At 37.0% G+C, this 20,890-nt stretch overlaps 1 protein-coding gene across 3 annotated transcripts in view; it reads right to left on the minus strand.

The window, feature by feature from the left end:
• The window catches only part of CBLB (Cbl proto-oncogene B), a 141,781-nt gene that overhangs the window by 35,290 nt on the left and 85,601 nt on the right, over positions 1 to 20,890 (minus strand). For all 3 annotated transcript variants that reach the window (XM_062596613.1, XM_062596627.1, XM_062596622.1), the window contains exons 6-10: positions 17,991 to 18,112; positions 15,471 to 15,608; positions 13,738 to 13,825; positions 11,180 to 11,311; positions 8,142 to 8,345 (exon numbers count right to left, since the gene is read on the minus strand). In XM_062596613.1, the coding sequence (XP_062452597.1) occupies positions 8,142 to 8,345; positions 11,180 to 11,311; positions 13,738 to 13,825; positions 15,471 to 15,608; positions 17,991 to 18,112 (684 nt within the window). The remainder of the gene's footprint in view (positions 1 to 8,141; positions 8,346 to 11,179; positions 11,312 to 13,737; positions 13,826 to 15,470; positions 15,609 to 17,990; positions 18,113 to 20,890) is intronic.

Raw genomic sequence — 20,890 nt, forward strand, 5'->3', positions numbered from 1 at the left:
TACAAATACTAAATACTGAAAATAGAGTATGGGGCAGGAAAGATTGTTGAGAATTTTACATGTTCAAATTGTTGCACCACTGCATTAATTAACCTGACTTCCTGAGGGAGCAACCTGACAGAGTCACAAATGTTACACTGCCTGTAACTATGTGAACTATCTGAACAACATTTTGCTGACAGCATTTTCAGAACATCCACCACTTTTACCTATTGGTTTACCTAATACAATCTTCTCTTACACAGATCTGCTCTGAAGAATCACTTTGCAAAAGGATACGCTCTTTCTTCAATGGGGCCCTGCTAAAAATAGAGATTAACTTACACAACAAACTCTCAGTTCCACGTATATTTGGTAGTTAGCTATTTCTACCAACTCTATTCCCTGCATAGTAAACCACATCTACCAAAATAAAATGGAAACTGGAAGTTTCCATTAAGAGTGTGAAAGGACTTCAGTGTAAACTTGTATTAATTTATTGTTTCAGAATAGCAAAATACTTCAGTGTCCCTCGAACTACCAAAGCCTACAGCCATAATACTATCATTATATGCTGTAGTCCCAAACGATGTCAGGAAGAGAACTGGTGATAGCCAGTTCTCTAAATAATAACTTAGGAGTGGGGAGGTGGGGGGGAACCAACAGCTGATAAGAAAAGCAGTTACTGTCCCCTAGAAAGAAACAGAATCCATGTCACTGCCCGGTGCTGGAGAGAGGATGCTTTGCTGAGAGAATCTTAAAATTGTGGATCCTCATTTACACCTACTGATACTAAAAATAAACAACAACAACAGAAAAACCTCTCTGCAATAGCAAACAAGCTTTCTTCAGCAATCAGTATCAGATTTCTATCATACTCCTTACCCCATCCTAACTGTTTAGCTACATCATTGTTTCGTGTTTGTTGACAGCTACACCAACAAGATGGCTGTACTTCATGCAGACACAGGAGCATTAATAGATTTGTACTTAATAACTTCTCTTCTGGTATGGAGCATCATCTCTCAGAAAACACACTTCCCCGGAGGTCTAAGTGACTTAATGTTTTTTTGTTTGTCACCTACTAGAAATTTCTCTGAATTTGCTGTTCAATAGAAATAAAGAAGCAACAAGAGTAACATAGTAATAAATAAATAAATAAATAAAACAAGCAAGCGATTAAGACAAACTAATACAAATGAACCAGCAGTGACAGAAGACAGATCTTCAGCAGATAAAGGAGCTCTGTTGCAACAAAACCTGTGCAATAAAAATGTAATTAAGGAGAAGAACAGAGACTCCTTTGCAACAACACGGATATCATCTGGTTGGCGTGAATGTTGCCAAGGGAAAAGCAGCTGCGACCTATTTTACAATTGTACTGCAGAGCAGACCACAGTTGTGTTATTTAATCAGACATATTTATTACTGGCAAATACCGGTATCAGACTGCCCCTAGTGGTTCTGAACTTGCCTGAAGCAAGGCTGCTTCTGATATGAATTACAGCTTCTAGGGAAGCTTTCCGTGATGGAAGTATTAGCATTTGGGTTATCAAATCTACTGTTTTAAATGCCTTTCTGTCAGATAGGCACATATTAAAAACATACTGAACAAAAACCCTAAACAAGTGACTGATGCAGGAGTATTATCTTGACTGCTAGTGTGCTGCTGGAGCTAACTCAACAATTTACAGATTGCATAACGAGACCTTCAAGAAGATCCAAGCAGACTTACACCAGAAGTAGATTTTTCATATGATATTCCCAAATAGTCCCCTAAAGTTTCATTAAATTAGCTTTAGATATAATTAGGTAAGAGTAACTCGCAATTTATTTATTTCTTGGTAAGGCAAGTTGCGACATAGGCAGATTAGTACCAGCCGGACTTAAGTTTTTGTGGATGAAGATATAAAGTAACATCACTTAACACTGACAGCTGCAAACGTGTTTTGCATAGCTAGGTAGGTCTGTTCTTTGATCTTTCATCTATTGAACCAACAAAATGTATGTGAAGCCAGGGACTGGAGTCAGCCTACGGCTGAGAGAGCCAGCACAAAGATGACTGCCTATGGCATCAGTAGGATGCGTTCTAACCAAGAGAGGCACACTGTCTCCCAGCATTTACATCTCTTTTTCCAAGTACTGTAAACTAAGTAGTTAAAGACTCTCCAGTTGTGAGGAATGATTTTAATAAACACCTGTAAAACAAGTGTACCATTAAGAAATAATTGACATAGGAGTGTCAATGAGTGAGCATAAGAATTTATGGATAGGGGAAATGCCAGGATACATATTTGAAGGTTTTTTTCAGGTGCTTCCATATTTTGTATGATGAAAGTTGAAACTCTATTACTATGTAGTATATGCCTTTCTCAGAACAATCATTACCACAAAAAAGATTTGAAAACTAGAAAGGGTTCTCTCTATTCTGAGAAACAAAGTCTTTTATCATGATTTGTTAAGTCCATACAAACTCATCCTCTGGAAAAAAACAAGTCATGAGAAGCCGTGGCTTTCAGTTTTGCTTACCTCTTCTAAATATTTTAAAGTCAACAGTGTGATTCAAAGTCAGTTTTGTTGTGCTTGGACAACTATGAAATTAATTTCAAAGAATCAGTAACTCCATGGACAGGTTACTTTTCATGTAGTTTCAGAAGGAAACGTCCTTAGAGAATGTGAACTTACTTTAAACTACTGAAAACTTCATGGTCTCCTACACTGTTAGGGCTTCCCTCCATGGTCTGATGTAATAATAATGTTTTACTTGGATTATACTGTTATCTTAGCATCTATAAATTCAAAATTTTTTGGTCTTAACAAGAACTCCTGCACTATGTACTTTTCTTGTTTTCCTTCTTTCTAGCTTGATACAGTTGACTTAGATCTGACAGAGTGACAGATCACTTAATTCACTTGGACAATGGAATATTAAAGACTATGGAGTAATACAAATAGTCTACTGGAGACTCAAAATGCCTTCTTCAAAAAAATGAAAGAAATGCTCCCTTTTAAAAATGTTTGCCTGAACCTATAATCTGCACATTTTTAAGGCAAATTTCGGAGAGCAAACTTTAGCCTCTTCAGGGACCTACTTGGAGGAATCCCATGGGTTAGGGCCCTAAAAGGAAGGGGAATCCAAAACAGCTGGTTAACATTCAAGCATCACTTCCTCAAAGCTCAAGATCACTGCATCCCTATGAGTAAGCAGTCAGGCAAAGGGGGCAGGAGATCTGCTCCTAGCAAAACTCAGACAGAAGGAAGTACACAGAATGTCAAAAAAGGGATAGGTGACTTGGGAGGAATATAGGAACATTGTCAGAGGACATTGCAGAGATGCAACGAAGAAGGGCAAGGCCTATCTGAGTTAAATCTGGCAAGGGTTGTCAAAGACAACAAGAAGGGCTTCTTCAAATACATCAGTAGCAAAAGGAAGACTAGGGAAAATGTGGGCCTGCTGCTGAATGCGGTGGGTGCCCTGGTGATGAAGGATATATAGAAGGTATAGTTACTGAATGCCTTCTTTGCTTCAGTCTTTACTGCTAAGGGCAGCCCTCAGGAATCCCAGAGCCTGAAGACGAGAGAAAGTCTGGAGAAAGGAAGACTTCCCCTTGGTCAAGGAGAATCAGGTTAGAGATCATTTAGGCAAACCTGACATCCACAAATCTACAGGTCCCATGGGATGCACCCATGAGTGTTGAGGGAACTGGTGGATATTATCACTAGGCCACTCTCCATCATCTTTGAAAGGTCTTGGAGAACTCGAGAGGTGCCTGAGGACTGGAATAAAGCCAATGCCGCACCAGCCTTCAAAAAGGACAAGGAGGAGGACCCTGGCAACTAAAGGCTAGTCAGCCTCACCTCCATCCCTGGGAAGATGATGGAACAGCTCATTCTAGATGTCATCTCTAAGCATGTGGAGGAAAAGAAGTGATCAGGAGTAGCTGGCATGGTTCCACCAAGGGGAAATCATGCTCAACCAATCTGATGGCCTTCTATGATGGAATGACTGGCTGGGTAGATGAAGGGAGAGCAGTGGATGTTGTTTATCTTGACTTCAGTAAGGCTTTTGGCACTATCTTCCTGTAGTGTCCTCATAGGCTCAGCAAGTGTGGGTTAGATGAGAGGGCAGTGAGGTGGATTGAGAACTGGCTGAAAGGCAGAGGGTTGTCATCAGTGGTGCAGAGTCTAGTTGGAGGCCTGTAGCTAGTGGTGCCCCCCAGGGGTCAGGACTGGGTCCAGTCTTGTTCAACTTAGTCATCAATGACCTTAATGAAGGGATAGTGTGCCTCCCTCAGCAAGTTTGCTGATGATACAAAACTGGGAGGGGTGGCTGATACACCAGAATGCTGTGCTGCCACTTAGCAGCAACCTGGACAGCCTGGAGACATGAGCAGAGAGGAACCTCAGGAAGTTCAAAAAAGGCAAATGCAGGGTCCTGCACCTAGGTAGGAATAATCTCAGGCACCAGTACAGCTTGGGGGTTGACCTCCTAGAAAGCAGCTCTGCAGAGAAGGACCTGGGAATTCTGGCAGACAAGTTAACTGTTAGACACCAATGTGCCCTTGTGGCCAGGAAGGCCAATGGTCTCCTGGGGTGCACTGGGAAGAATGTTGCCAGCAGGTGGAGGGAGGTGATCCTGCCCCTCTACTCAGCCCTGAGGAGGCCTCATCTCAAGTACTGTGTCCAGTTCTGGGCTCCCCAGGACAAGAGAGACATGGAGACAAGAGAGAGCCCAGTGTAGGGCTACGAGGATGATCAGAGGGCTGGAGAATCTGCCCTAGGAGGAAACGCTGTGAGGGCTGAGCCTGTTTAGCCTGGGGAAGAGAAGACTGAGGGGGGATCTTATCAATGTCTACAAATACCTTAAGGGAAGGTATCAAGGGGATGGGACCAGACTCTTCTCAGTGGTGCCCAGCAACAGGACAAGAGGCAACAGGTACAAACCGAACCACAGAAAGTTCCACCTGAATGGGAGGAGGAATTTCTTCACTGTGAGAGTGACAGAGCACTGGAAGAGGTTGCCCAGGAGTCTCCCTCTCTGGCAATATTCAAAACCTGCCTGGATACAACCCTGTCTAACATGCTCTAGATGACCCTGCTTGAGCAGGGGAGTTGGACTAGATGATCTGCAGAGGTCCCTTCCAATCTCAAGCATTCGGTGATTCTGTGATATTTCATGACCCACATGAGGACAGCAAAGGTTGGTTACAAGAAACAATACAGAGCTGAGAGTACGGACACTTCAAATAATAACTGCATTAGCTGATCTGATACCATGGGGTTAGAAATTTCTCAGCAAGGAGACACCAAGTTCTGGCACCACTCCTCATCTTGTTTCATAAAAAAATATCTGAAGACAATTTGAAATTTAAGAAAAGCTGCTTGATAAGGCAGATATACTAACTGCAGTAGATTTATCTGAAGCCTCTGTTACAGCTGATCTGTTGCTGATCACTCATACACAACACCTGGCAAGAATGATTCATTTTTCTTAAAGTTGATCCATTTACTCATTCCATTAAAGAATGAATAAGTAGGTTTGTGATTATTCTTTTCTTTAAAGCAATCTGAATCTGAGGTCCATCTAGGATTCAATCTAGACACCTCTGCCTATTCATTAATAGGCTTCAGAGATGGAGTAGAAAATGGAGAGTGGATATTTTTATATTCAACTCGTATTCATTCATCTGCCCAAGAAATTAAGGCTCTTTGCTCCCCAAATGCCCTCTTGCAATTAGATTTTAGGAAATAAACAGCAGGTTTATCTTTCCAATCTGCATAAAAAGGTAATTCATACAGATACAGCATGGGATAACACATAGTTATAGCTTCTTTAAATGCTAATGACAACTGAAAAAAGTTTTTCAGCTTTTCAGTTTGTCAAAAAGAGCTCACTTAAAAACCCACACCAGTGCTTTAATCAATGATAGATATGACTATCTGGGCTTCCATAAGGCAGAATAAAATTAACTTGCTGCAACTATTCTTTGCATTATGAACATATTTCAAGTGTAAGTCCCAAAAGGTAATGAAACTTAGTAGTAACAGTTTAGAAACATTTCAGCAGGAGTCCTCCACAGGGCTTTCAGAAAAATAGAGTTTTATTCAAATGTTCCAGCAACACAGCTTGAAGCCCTAAAGGCATTTTCAGTGAGAAGTTCATGTCCCTGGAACCTTCTTCTTCCAGTAAGTCCAACATCCTAAATTACTGCTAATCAGATGTGCCACAAGAAAATTTTCTCAGTACTATCACATAGTCTAGCCAGATGATTTGAGACAAAATCAGTTCACTCAGTTTTCAAGGATGAAGCTGCATGTTGAGGAAATATATGAAAATCTTCACAATAAATAAGAAGTATCTGACAAATATGTTCTTTGAGATACCAGCAGCACTGGGCTGGTTGCAAGAACTACCTGATCATATCTGTCATCTCATCTCCAGTGTTTCAAAAAAATCAAATGACTATGCAACACAGCCATCATGCAGTACCATATTAACAATATTAACAAGAAATAAACACTGAAAAGGGGAAAAATGCTATGTAATCACAGATGTCACATGAAAAAAAAAAAGTGCATCTTACAGAAGGCTCTAAAGAAATTCTGTTTAACAGGAAAATATAAATAATGATTAAAAGACACAGGCCAGTCTGAAGAGGACATTGCTAATAGAAGTGTTTGTAAACATATTTCACAAGGATGGCATGATTAAGTGCATCATTCTATATGCACTGGTAACACTTCCAAGGAGGCAAGGGCAAGCCAAAAATCACCAAATGACTTGATAATTCAACAGTTGCAAATAAGCAATTAAAAGAGTAAACAAAAAATGAAAAATTGTGTTCCTAAACTTCAGGGATAAAAATACTAATAGGTGTCTTTCACTGAACTATGAAACATCATAACAGCAAGAATCAAAGTACTCAAAAGCAGCTGATGGATGCTGAAGACACTTCTTATAGTAAACCCTACTGTTCCTTCCTTTGATAAAAGCATAATGTACTCTGCCTTACCATGAAAGTTACAGATAATGTTATAAAAGCCCATCAATTCGAGCCTATCTCACAGAGGTTTGGCTGCAGATTGAGATTTAAATCCAGGCAAGAAGGACAAACTGTTGTCACGAGTAGGCCATGCTGTATTCTATACACAATATGATTCATATGACTTGAGAGGTTAGGAGGGGTGTCAGAATACGTATATTAACTGGCAGATACTCTCAGAAATGACACTGAAACACTTTATTTTTTCTTTTTTAAACAAATAACAATGACAAGGAAATAGAAGAGTAAGATGTTAAGAAACTAATTTCAAAGGCAACTATTCCATCTAGATGACCTTAGTAAAAGGCAGAACATAGAAAATGCATTTGAAATTCAGTGTTGCATGGCCAATGACAACATCTATTCTGGAAATACTAAACTAGTAATGAATTCTGAACAGTACCAGGATAAAATAAAACTTTGTTAATGTTTGTGCTTACTTATTAGTGATAACATCGCCTATGACCAACTAAATAAAGATCCCAGAAGTGAACACAGGGCATTTCAAGAACAAAGACATTGCAAAAGACAAATTTTATACACCTTTTCCCCCTTCCCCCTACAGGTGCTTAATATTAGAACACAGCTTTTTATTTTACAGAAAAAAAAAGCAGTAACTCATGTAAAGCATGTTTAAAAGGTGCATGTGGGAATCTGGTTCAGGGCCACCCCTTACAGAGCAATAATATTTATTGTCTGATTAGAATCTCACATTTAATCTTAAAGCACCTGAGCACAGGTACCCAGAGAGATGAAGAAAACTGACAATATGTTCTGTATTTATGAAATTTTGTGCTTCTTACAAATGACCATTCAGGGAACATTCCATAAAGCATCTAGTATTTCGGATAAGGGTATCAGCTGGTGTAACCAATGCTTCTTCCAATACAAAGAAGGGTTAACCCAATTACTTCAGCTAAGAATTTGAGACTCTTTTTTTGTTTTCAACTTCAGTCTTCTTGCTGCAGTATTGATGTATTTTGTTTTTCCAACCTGAGATCTCTTTAGTGAGCTGTTGAAACCCACGGTTTCAGATATGACCTCTCACTCTTCACAAGTACAGACAAATTCATTTACAAACACAGAGCTTTACCTATTGTGCAATATGTAAAAAATTACCTTTCGAACAGAAGCCAAACGATTCATCATTAAAGATTCTTCTCTATCATCGTCATCATCCAAGTCCAACATGGGCATACTAAAGCTATCAATAATACTGCAGCATCTGGAGTTTTCATCCCTTGGGTCAAAGGGATCCACAATAATTGGTTCAGTTCCTTTGATTTCACAGCGGCAGAAAGGACAGCCTTGGCCATCGGATTCCTGAGCAAAACAAATAAGAACATACATTCTTAAAAAAAAGAAGCACTTAAGAAGTATTAAAATATGAAATCTTACGTACTTCTACACGAAAATGTCCTCTATATGGTCTCTATCAGCTTGCAAAGGCAACGCTGGAGTAAATAGGAAACAGATTTGTAACAGATTACTGGTATATATGCAATATAAATGCTGTCTGAATACAACTCAATAGATAAATAACTAACTAATCTACTTCTAGCACTCTTGCATCTTAGTTACAAAAGACTAGTCAACAACACTTGTTGATGCTGATGATCTCAGAGGAATGACTCCAAATTTTAGGGACATACTGAAGTAATCACTGGTAAGTGAACAAATGTCCTTCCTTATTCATAAAATTCTTTACATGGTCATTTTATAGAAACATTCATATAGAAAAGGAGTTGATGAAAGGGCCTAGCACAGTTTTCCATTTCCAAGGTTTTTTAAACCTGTGTTACCAGATAATTCTGTACTAGCAGTAAGTTCACCAGAACATATCCAGTAACCAATCACAACAGTAGAGAGTTGCATTCAATAGTATGAATGCATTTGAGAAAATAAAACAAGAGACTTGAGATGTCTATATAGATGTATACATACATGTTTGTCTATGCCCATAGAAAGGTTGTTTAAAACACTGAGAAAGGAGCCATCATGAACCAGACAAAGCAGCACACAGGTCACAGACTTTTATAATTAAGCCCAGAATTGCAGCTTTTAAAGAAGAAAGGATTTTTGTGAAAGAAGAAGAAATTCTCCTCCTGTTGCATATTACAAAAGGGAGATAGTTTAATCAAGGATTATTTCAGAGACTGACCTCCATAAAGGTGGAACAAGTCTGAATCATGTTTAAAATTCTATGCTGATCTGGTGTTGCTTATTGAATTTATTAAACAACCTTTTTTTTGCTTAGTGAAAACATCTGTATTGGACCTCTTGAGGCATGTCTAATGAGCCATTATGATAGCAATTAAACACTAGTCCATCAGAAACTTGTAACAGCTGATGCTGTAAAGTGTATTTTTTTCCTGCCTCACTAATTATACAGAAGTTAAATTTGTAGTATGTCCAAAATGTAGTTGGTTGATTATAGCTGGATGGAATTTTCTGATAAAGCTTGATGTCACTAGAAAATGCTAATTCCCTGAGGCTAAAATTCTTTGTCCTCTGCCTGAAGACCTAGCCACTGGGCCAGAACACTGAAACCTGGGCTGAAACCTGCTCCAGAAACAGAGCATATCATTTGCTCAACACTGGAACCCGATGCTACCATGATGAGAGACACAGGGCAACCAGAAGTACAGGGATTTTCAGGACTTTTCTAACAAGAAGTGGGCAAATTCAGCACAGCTGAGTTTTGAACTCAAAGTCTGATGCAGTTAGGTATCTGCTCTGTCATTCAGAGCAAAACTGCTAAGAATAGAAAAAAGGTACTCTTGAAACAAGTATTGCTCCAACTTAGCAGCTGCTTAATGAACCAAACATTCGTATTTGGGTATGCCTAACATGGAATTTTCTCAGAATTTCTGATCTGTGGACAATTTGAAAGGATTGTGTTTGGAGCATTAACCCCAAATTTCAGGAAGAACACAAAATTGGAAACTAAGAATCCTCCTTTTCAGTAAGTTATAGGGCTAACACAAGAAAACCCCAAATGTCCCTCCTGTTTCATTGTGTTGGCATGCCAACAATGATTTCTTAATTAGGAACCTGAAAAAAATCATTAGTACTTTGGGTTGTATCTTCAACCATGAGAATGAAAACAGACTAAATAACTGAAATACAACTGATTTTAAACCAGCTGAGAAGTGGATTAGAATCAAGGATTCTATTTACTCTTTCATTATATTTGTATTCAGACTTGCACCTAACTGTGGTACGGAGTCCTGTCTGAGAAAGGGACGACCCTTACTTTTGCCCTTACAACATATAGATATGAAAGAAGGGGCTGGAGGAAGCCGCCCGGAATAGCAATGAAAGTACTTGCTAAAAATGAAAGTGCTGAGAAGATTCGATTTGGGAAGCACCTGTTAGGGGACAGTCTGAAGCTGTAATGAGAATAATCTTTGCTTCTGACTTCAGTTTCCAGTCTAATGTTTGTTAACTATGCTTAAATAAAGGCATCAGTTCTCTCCTTTTCCTCCAGATTGGTAAGTCCCTGAACAAAATGGACAAACTACTCCAACTGGTACACTATTAGGAAGTATCTGTGCTTTCTGGAATATTTTGTAAATGACATTGAGATCAGTGTTCCTTTCCATTCACCTCTCTGACCACAACAACTGTCAAAATCGAGGTAGTGAGGTTTCATGATTTGCATGTTATCAACTAAAAGCACAGAGATTCTGAACTTGTTTTTCAAAGGGCAATGCGTGACATGCACTACTGATTAAAGCCTTCTCCCATCAAAGACATCCTGTTCCATTATAAAACCCTGTTTAGTCAGTTATCCAATTCCCAGATGCTATCTCTCCTCTCATTGCTTTTGAACACATGAAGCAACCTGGCTGACTGAATAGGCAGTAAGGGCCCAGCTCCCACCTTCTCTGTAGGTCCTGCACTCGGGAAAAGGTTTCTGACAAGCTGCAAATGTCCTTGGTAAGCCTAGCAGTCCAAATTTTAATGATTCTCAGGACTTTATTTTTCACAGAAAGATTTGAGTCTGTGAAATTAAACAAGCTTACCATTTTACATAGACATATCCCTGAATATCCTTACTGAGTACCTGAAAAGGTGAATGGAAAATGCACACAGCAAATAGACACATAACAGAGAAATCCCTCTTTTCCCCGCTAATTGAACTATGAGTGTACCTGCCACGCTGTAAGACAAGAAGTGCACATGAGGTGCCCGCAAGGCTCAATCTTCACATCCTTATCATTTTCTGCACAGATTTTACACAGCTGAAAAGTAGAACCCATTTCACAGTACAATTCATACTGCTCCTGTAACGAAAGAATGTAAAGTTATTATTTCTTTACTGTGATCAGTTAAAGAAGGGTATTGTTAAGTACCACTAGTGACAAATGTAGTTCTCTGAGCCCATTTTCTAGCTTGCTTTACTTAATAGTAGAAGAAACTATTGGTGGAGATTTATTTAAAAGCCATACTCAGGTTTCTGAAAAACTGCTCTCTTACTTCTTCAAACTTAAGATAAATGGTACAATAAATGATAGAAATAAAGTCTAATAAGCTTGTGTCTGTTCAGATTTCTACAGATTTTTCAAAAGAATTAAAATTACTGTGTATTTAATTGACCCGACTGTTCTAAATTCATCTTAAGAATTAAAAGGAACAATTATTTACTTTCATCTTCCCTCTCTCCTCCCAACTTTTAATGGCGTTTTTATTTTTTACATTAGTTATTTAAGAAAGTTCAGTGTATTTGTAAGTGTTGTTGATAAGATCTCTTGCATTAAGAAGCAATGGACTACACTATTGTTTTTTGCTCCTTAGGCTTTGTTTTTTTAATTAAGTCTTACTGTTATTTCAGTTCCAAAAGGGATAATCTGGATTTCAGAAAAATATGGCTTGACTTTTTCAAATATCCAGTTATTACAGGAAGTCATATCCCATATAGCTACTGTTTTGATGCAAGGCATACATCCTGCTTTCCTCGGCAGCAATTAAGAGGCAAATAATGAAAGCATTGCTGTAAGGGAACAATTATGCAATGAACAGGAACAAAATGGGAATTTCATTTTCTAGGTGTAAGCTGAGGACTAATACAAGTTACCAGATAGAAAACTCTGTTGCTTGTTAGTTTTCAATCTGCAGCATGAACACAGGTTAACTGAAGTGAATAAATCCTGTGAAAGAAGTATGACATTAATGCACCACTGGGTGACACGGCAACGGTCACGCATAGGTCATCCAATCCTTTCTGGCCTTATGAGACTGACACTAAGGTACAAGGACACCTTCATGAGGAACAGTAGATAAAACTCATGCTGAAAACAGTTTTCTAGAGTTAGGAAAAGTATTGTTAGGGAACTGGCAAACAGACACATTTGTGTAGGAATAAAGCTTTTTTATTCTCTCTTTTTCACTCTAGGAAAAGCAAATTTTTAAAGTTTGAAGTAACAATCCAGATCACAGGAAAATAAACAGCTACTGTTGAGTAAAGAGAGGGTAGAGGAAACTAAGAAAAGGAAGATAGAAGAACTCATATATGCAGCTGCAGTCACTATGCACTAAATACGCTTGTGGTGGATCTCTTGCAAAGAATCCATCTGCGACAATCTATCCTTGGAGCCAGTTTTATACCATCTTTTCTAGTTTAAGCCATTCTAGGGCCAGCTTTAAACTACTGTAGTTAGATATTATTTACAGCAGCATTTATATAGCTCAGGCTCTAATGAACTGACATTAATGTTATGAATAATAATAGAGATATTAATGTATGAGTATTAACTAATGTTTCCCTCACAAGTACACATTCAGAAAAAAATGGATTCATTCAGTGACTTTGAAAAAAAACCAAGACTACCTTGTGGAGAAACAAGGGAACTTTGAAAATATCTAAGCTTTGTTTTCTTCCTCTGAGGAAAAATAAGGATATGTGGCTAGATCAGATTTTCCTGCAACTCAAGTATCTGTTGTATCTGTATTGCTCCTTCACTATCATAAGGAGGGAAAAGAAAGAAATCAGACTGGCGGAAGTTTTCACATCTTCCACAAGTAATTATTCTTAGGAATTCATTTAGGAGGAAGACATTTTTGTAATGGTACTTCCAGTAATACCATAGATAGTAAATAATACAAGAGATACTTCCTAAAGCACCACTAGAGGTGGAAAATGCATATAGCACTCGCAAACAAAGATTCAGCAGGTCACCAGGTCTACCCTGAAGAAATGGAAAACATCTGAAACTATGGTTTTAGAGAGTTCTCTCTAGTCTGATGTCTTTCCTTGAACATATCCTCTTCCAGATACTTTTGTTATGAAAAATACTCTGCATAATATATATATAAAACTTTCTAGTATTAATTTCAGCAATGTTTTTAATCAAACTATGACCGGATCTTGATTTTGTTTCTGTATATCTGTTATTAGAGAAGAAACACCAAGCTCCATTAACCTATCACAAAAATATCAGAAAAGCTTTACTAACCTTTAACACATTTCTCACTTGAAAGAGGCTTAGAACAAACCAACTTCCCAAGACACGTCATCTGCATCACCATTAGCTCTAAATTTTACAGGATTATTATCCTATTCTTCATCTAAGTCTCTTTGTCAAAAGCATTCAAAAGCATATTTTCACTACTTTGCATTTATTTCTCACAATTTAATAAAAGCTTATTGTCAAAGCTGGATGGGATGCTAAGGGAACTGGAGACAAAGTAACTGCCAAACTGTGCAACATACCTGTGTGACTTTTATGTGATCATGTGGTGTGGGTTCACATAATCCTGTCAAATCAGGGTTATAACTTCGTCCATCTGGGAATAAATAGCTGCATCACAAAAAGACTGTTATGAATATGCGTATTTCTTTAGCTTTATTAACTAAATATTACTTACAAAATTTCAAATAGTCAGAGTAAGTTACAGAAGACATTAACTAAAGTGCATCATCTTTCCTTAGCCATTTTTCTCAAATTTTGGGTGCAACTGAATTGCTACATATATATTTGGGGGCAGGTTTAGCTCAGTTGGTTAGAGCATGGTGCTGCTAATGCCAAGGTTGTGGGTTCAATCTCCATATGGGTTATGCTGAGGGTTGGACTAGATGATCTCCAGAGGTCCCTTCCAACCTTACCGTTCTATGATTCTATGATTTTGATACATGATAAAGCACAGCCCATCTATAAAAGCAAAAAGGAGATGCTTGGCATCATACATGCACTTATCAGGAGAACACAGCTAAGCTTTGGTTAGCAGGTAACTTTTTTGGCTTAGTTCAATACAGTAACATTCTAGATCTTAATTTTACAGTAAGCTCTTACACTTGCATAAATTCCTGGTGATCTCTACACTGCCTGCATGGTGCTCAGCGGATGTATAGAGCTAAATACTACAAACAGTGGAGCAGAATGCACAACAACATACATTTGTATCTTTCTTAAATTATGACAAGAATCTACACTAAGAATCTGCATACTGGACTTTAAGTAAGGAGAGATGAGGTCATTTAGATCTTGTGGGAAGTTAACGACAGGCTAACAATATTATGGAGACACTAAGTTGTTCTATATTCAGTTTTATGTCACCTCAGACTTAAGAACAGTTTGTTTTTAAGTGATACTGTTAAGTCACATTGTGAAAAGGTTATCTTTAAATAAGATATAAAAAAAACTTCACCTCACATTAAATATTCTCAATTGCAGTTTTTGTTTGCTTAGTTTTTGACAAGGAAATTGTGCAGTAGAAACATTAGAAACAAAACACATGTAAGTATACACAGGATCACGTAAGTGTGTTTTGTTTTGCAGGACAATAGAACACTTTCAAAATGTGATATCCTCCTATCAGGAATAAAATTACTGGACTCTTGAGGACCAAGACAAATTGCGAGTTTGCAAAGACTTTTTAAATGCTTTTGTGAGATGATTTTTCCCCCTTCAAAATCATGTGCTATATCAAAACATTTATCTGAGTGAAAAGATTTTGACACCAAAAATTTGCCTGCTTTTTCTAGTTACTTCAACTGGCCTTTTAAAAAAGTACTGCTTCTCCCTATAATCTTAGATTCTCTTATAAATCTTCAGCAAACCATTAAAACCTGGAAAACGTTTCAGCTACATATATATAAAAAAAGTAATAACGTATCTTTTGAATCTTTTTCAGAGTTAAACACTGGTCGTTCTAACTGCTCAATAAGCTTAAATGCATTTGAGACACTTGTTGGTGGAATCAAAATGACAGTTGCTCAATCTTATTTTCTCTTGGAATCTACCTGCTATGAGATGTGGCTATCTTTGATTAATGGAATGAACACGTTTTTCGAGAGATGATCTTTGCTCTCCAAAGGAATGCCAAAAGCCATATCCAACTTTTCTAATTGCTTTAAACATCTATACTAATCACAAGTTTGAAGCATTAGAACAACAGCTGAATCAAAATTTCATACCTATGAGGAATATAAGAATGCATACTTACAATCCTTCCCGGCTGCCATCAATCAAAGCTTGAAACAGAGGCTTATTGTGAGGTATGGTCTGCAAAATATTCCCATCACCAGTCACATAGCCAATGGCCCACTGTCCTAGGCGAGTACAGCTCAGTCTGAAAATGTAGCTATATAACAATTGGATGGACAAAAAGTTATTGTCGATTGAAATTTGGCAAAGAAAGTACAGAGACAAAGGATGGCCTCTGGTTAAGACACTGAATTGGAACTCTGAAAATCTAGGCCAGATTCCCAATTCTGCCACATGCTGCTTTGGCAACCTTAAATAAACCAGACTCTTTCATGCTGTCATTCCTCAGGGGCAAAAAGTTCCCAATAGTTACCTACCCCCAAATCTGATTTGCTTGCTTTTTAGCCCTCAAACTGAAAGTTGCATTTTCAAAGTAAATAGCTCTATCACCTATAGTTAGACATGCCCATAACCCTTTTCAAGAACACAGTATTACATTATATCCATAGCTACAACATAAACCCTTTGTGCATACAAAGGCCTTTAATTCATATGAATGGTATAAGGAACCAGAACGTATCTTTAAACACAACAGATATGAGACCCATGAATAATAAAAACTGCTCTGCTGGCAATGTTAATTTTGTGCATACCACAGCTGGCAAATAGGACAGAAGAAATATCACTTCTACTTCTGAAAATACTGGCCTAAACAGACCTTTAATGTAAATAGTTCTGTGTGGTGCAGGTGATAGTCCAAAACATAAACAATTTAGATGGAGTACAGAAAGAGGAAAAGGAAGGCAAGAGCTTATAGACAAGAGTATCAGGTATGTTTATTTCTTCTTACTAAAAACTCTGGAGTCTTTGGTATCAAGACACCAATTCAAATGCAAAAACCTCATCCAGGAGAGCATGCCACCATGAAGTATCACAGAGCCAATTATGCATTACAGAACAGCTTTTCTTAACTACACCATAATTTCCTTCCACTCAATATAAAATGATAAATTTTAACCTCTCTAAGGTTTGGCTCTTAAGAACTTAACAGAGCCAGTATTACACGATAGCAGTCACTAATTTCTATTCATTCCATGTTTTAGAGTGAGTAAATAAGCAATTTCACTTCATATCTCCTCTTTAACAGTGACACATTCAGTATTTCACTTAACCAGTTCAGAGTTATCTTCTGATACCCAAATAGAAAGTAAGTTTAAAGCAAACTCTCTATTAAAGACATTACGGCAACTTCGAATAATTTCTCTAAATAATTTGTCTAATTATTACTTCTCTTTCATACACACAGAATTAAAATTAATAATAGAGAAAAATGCTAAACATAGCAACAACTTTCAAAATCAGCCTAGTTATCTGAATTCTATAATGTTATTTTTGAGTGCCAATGCAGTATCAGCATTAACACAGTGAGATAACAAGATTCTTGTATAAACGAACTTTACCAGTCAGTTAACTTAACAAGATACAGTATATTTGGTTTGCTAAAAAGCAGTGAAACCAAGTATAGAATACAGATACAGCTTTCTCATGGTATTACCACATTTCTCTCTAACAAGATTCAGAGCAATGTGTTTTTAGCTATGTATAGATGTGATCCAGCAGCAAAGTTAGAAATCTACTTATCAGAAAAAATTTGAGAACTGGAAGGTAAAACGAGCTAAAAAAACTAAATAACAACTGATTAAATTCATTAATTCATTTTTATTTCCCCAAGCTGAGTAAAGAAGAAAAAACAGAAGCAGAATGAACAGTGAAAGTTCAGTTTGAATAATACAATATCTATTATTCATCACACGAATTATTTAGTATCTATATACACATCAAGATACTTTATCTGACAGTTTCTTAAGTGCAGAGTTTAAAATACAGAACCATTACTGATGAAGAAAAGCATGTATTTGACATAAAAGGGACATATAAACACTGATTGAAATTATAATCTGTGTCTTATCTAAGGGGTTAGGATGAACTTTATTTTACTATTAAACAACAATTAAACAAAAAATTTTGAAAAGTAAATTGCATTTTCAAAAAGCTTTCCAAGATGACATTACAGGTTGTATATAATTCAAAAGGAAGGAAAACCAGTAAAATTCCCCCTTCCTTTTATTTTCTGGTTTACTTGTACATGATTTAGATATTTTGGTTTTCATGTAACACAATGCTATTTCATTTCACAGCACTACAGGAAGAACTATGGGAGAAAAAATAGATTAGGACTACAAAATTCTTAAGTCTGAAAATTTCAACGTTCAGCGTTTTTTGGATCTGAAGTTTTGGCCTTTAGTACTAAACTATGTTTTAAAAGATATTTTGATAGAAATAAATTCCCAAGTTTAAAAAAATGCCTAATACTCCTCTCTGAATCACTCGGTTAACAACAAAAAGCTAAAAAATCACTCCTTCAATATTGCAGCATAAGTGTCACATGATACGGAGGTAAGGACCTAGAAAAAATATGTAGCTTCCAAGCCAGTAAGTTTACTTGGAAGGAAGGAAGGAAGTCAGTAAAACTCCTTACCTTCCAGGCTTAGTGCTGTACTTCTGTAACCTCGCTTTGACTTCATCGTATGTCAGGAATGCCATATACCCAGGATGCGTCACAGCTAGAAAGTTCCAGTTCCGTAGGATTGAACCCCAAGGCTAAAAAGAGAGGAAAAACAGTTGAGCAGGTGCAGCCAGATAGTTATAAACATCTAATAAAGCATCAATCTGTCAAAAAGACCAAAAATGTTTTAGCTGGAACACACACAGTTTTGGTTAAGGTCTAAATACTACAGAAGACTGTCTGACATACTCAGATTTGTTGCAAAGATTTTGCCAAAAGAATTATTCCAAGAACATTAAGGTAAATATTTGGATAAACCTTTTGAAGATTTGATGTTTAAGGGATTTTCTGTTTGTAGCCACACAGAATATAAAGCATGTGCCTTAGCAAGAGCCTGCAAACTATGGCTCCATGATGGTTAAAACCCAATAAAAACACAATTAAGCCTATTCTTGACTGGTCCTGAGGCAATTACAAAATTAATGTTAAGTAATACTAACAAATGAAGCCTAATAAAGCCACTAATTTGAGCTACTATTTCTTTATTTATTCTCTACTACTTAATTCCTTCAGTTACTAAAATGGCATCACAGTCAGGGAACAAAGCAAATACTGACTGCACTTCACCACATTATTTGCTCACAATTGCTTCAGGAAACTCAGTGAAATATGCCTGACATGCTATTCTTTTATTGCAAAGAAGGATGATTTTTAAGGAATGGGAGATTAATACAAACATATTAAGTCTTCATTGCCACAATGTGAAAAGAGAAGAAAGTGATTTTTAATAGTTTGGAGATTTTTTAATGTATTTGTCAAAGATCAGGGCAAAGGAGGCTGAGAAGCAGAAGAGACTTGTGTCATTATGCATCCAGCAAATGTCCTTTAATGGGGCTTTTCAAAGGCTAGTAAGGCAGACAATGACACACTTGAGCAGAGTGTTGTAATAGCTCTACTTGAGATTAAGATACATCTCCGAGGCAAACCCTAACCACTCTCTAAACGTGTGTGAGTCTCTCTATTTTAAAATGAATACTTCTTCAGATCATACATATGAAATAGAACAATGAATTTTTAATACAGAGGCTGTATGAAAAAATCAAGTGTTCAATTTTGTACAAAACAAAGTCATGAGAAAAATTTGCAACCCTAGAGGCAACACTGCGTCTTCCCAGTGCCTCTCTACATCGTCATTTCAGAGACAACAGAATTATTGCAGAAGCTTAGCCACATGAGAAACCTTAGGTGCCCTAGATCGATAGAAAAGAGAGTTCACCTTCCCCCCATCGCCACTCCAACACTGCCACTTCTTCATAAAAACACACCATTCTTTTCATATTATTCAAGTGCACATATATAAATGAAAAACGACGATCAAATATTCAGTACTCTTCAAGTTATGTTGGACTGCAGTAATATAAAATCTATTATAGTACATTATATAGTAAAACACTTCAGTAGTGTGCACATTCCTTGGTTAATCACAATTTTCAAGTTTCTAAGCAGAACATATCTTTCAGAGTATCAGGCTACTGCTCTACCAAGAAAATAATATGACATGAGGACTGGAGATTAAAGGGCAAAATTTCTTTAGCTTGTTTTTCGGACATGCAAATAACTTTCATATAAAGTATTACAAATGTGAATAATTTAAATGAGAAAAAGTTTGCATATTTCATCTAGAAAAATACTTTTTCATAAAAGGATAACTTAAACATGTTAAGAGTAACAGAATGAAGCCCTTTACTTCAAAGCCTCTCTATATAACGGTATACAAACTGCATCTCTGGTCAGCGAAAACCTCCCGCACTTAGAGCGGTGCAGGCACGCAGTGTAGAGGCAGGGGGAGCAGCTTCACTTTTACAGCATCTACATAAAAAGTAATTTTGCTTGCTTTCTTCTGTGAGTAAGCATAGCTATCCCTGTAGCTTCTCTGTAACATGACCCACAGTTGGCAAAACACTATTTTGATTACTTAAACAATTGGGATTTTCTCTGGTGGGTGTATACATACACAGTTAAAGAAGCAGTTTAAAAAGCGGAGAAGTAGAATGTAACCTTTGGCAGAGCTTCTCAGCCCAAGTTCAGTCTAAGTTCACTGCAACAGTTACACAGATATTGCACCAGTTGGTAATCTGTAGCAAAAATTCTCTCTTTGCTTATTTTAAACATTTTCTCCTTTAATTAAAAGTTAAAATTAAAAGTTAATCCTAACTAGTCCTCTCTCCTTACACATCCAGTACTGTTGATCCTCAGATAACTCACTTTGCATTTAATTTTATCATTAATATACAGATTAAAAGAGAAAAAAACACTTTTATTATTATTTGTGAGCAAAATAAGAGAAGAAAATCAATCCTATGTAAAGAAGCTCTAAATAAATGCATTTCATAATGATGTATGTTGCAATCAATAGGCCTCAGACATTTTGCAGTCAAGGCTGAGATGAAGATTTTGGCTTCATTACCAACTGGAACAGCAGACCAGCTTGCCAAATACTGAATAAAACACAGAAACTTTGGTAGCATAGAAACTCATCCCAAGTAGCAATATTCAGAAAGGAATGTCTGATAATATCAAATTCCACACACAGAGCAAAACTTTAAGGGATTTTGATAAAACGGCATAAAGCCCTCAGGAATCTTATTCTCTACTTTATTATTTTGTTCAAGAGAAATTAAAGTTTTGCTTGAAATTCTATAAACTCTGCAAATTTGTTTTAAAAAGTGACCAATGTTTGTGGTTAAATTAAACATAAGGAGATTATTTACACTGCAGCATTTTCAACTTGGATACAGCTTTGAATGGACTCAGAAGGGACAAGGGATGATGAAAATCAAAATCTCTTCAAACTAAAATCATTACTCATCTGC

This window comes from Rhea pennata, chromosome 1 (assembly GCF_028389875.1).
Source record: "Rhea pennata isolate bPtePen1 chromosome 1, bPtePen1.pri, whole genome shotgun sequence".
NCBI classification, from domain to species: Eukaryota; Metazoa; Chordata; class Aves; order Rheiformes; family Rheidae; genus Rhea; species Rhea pennata.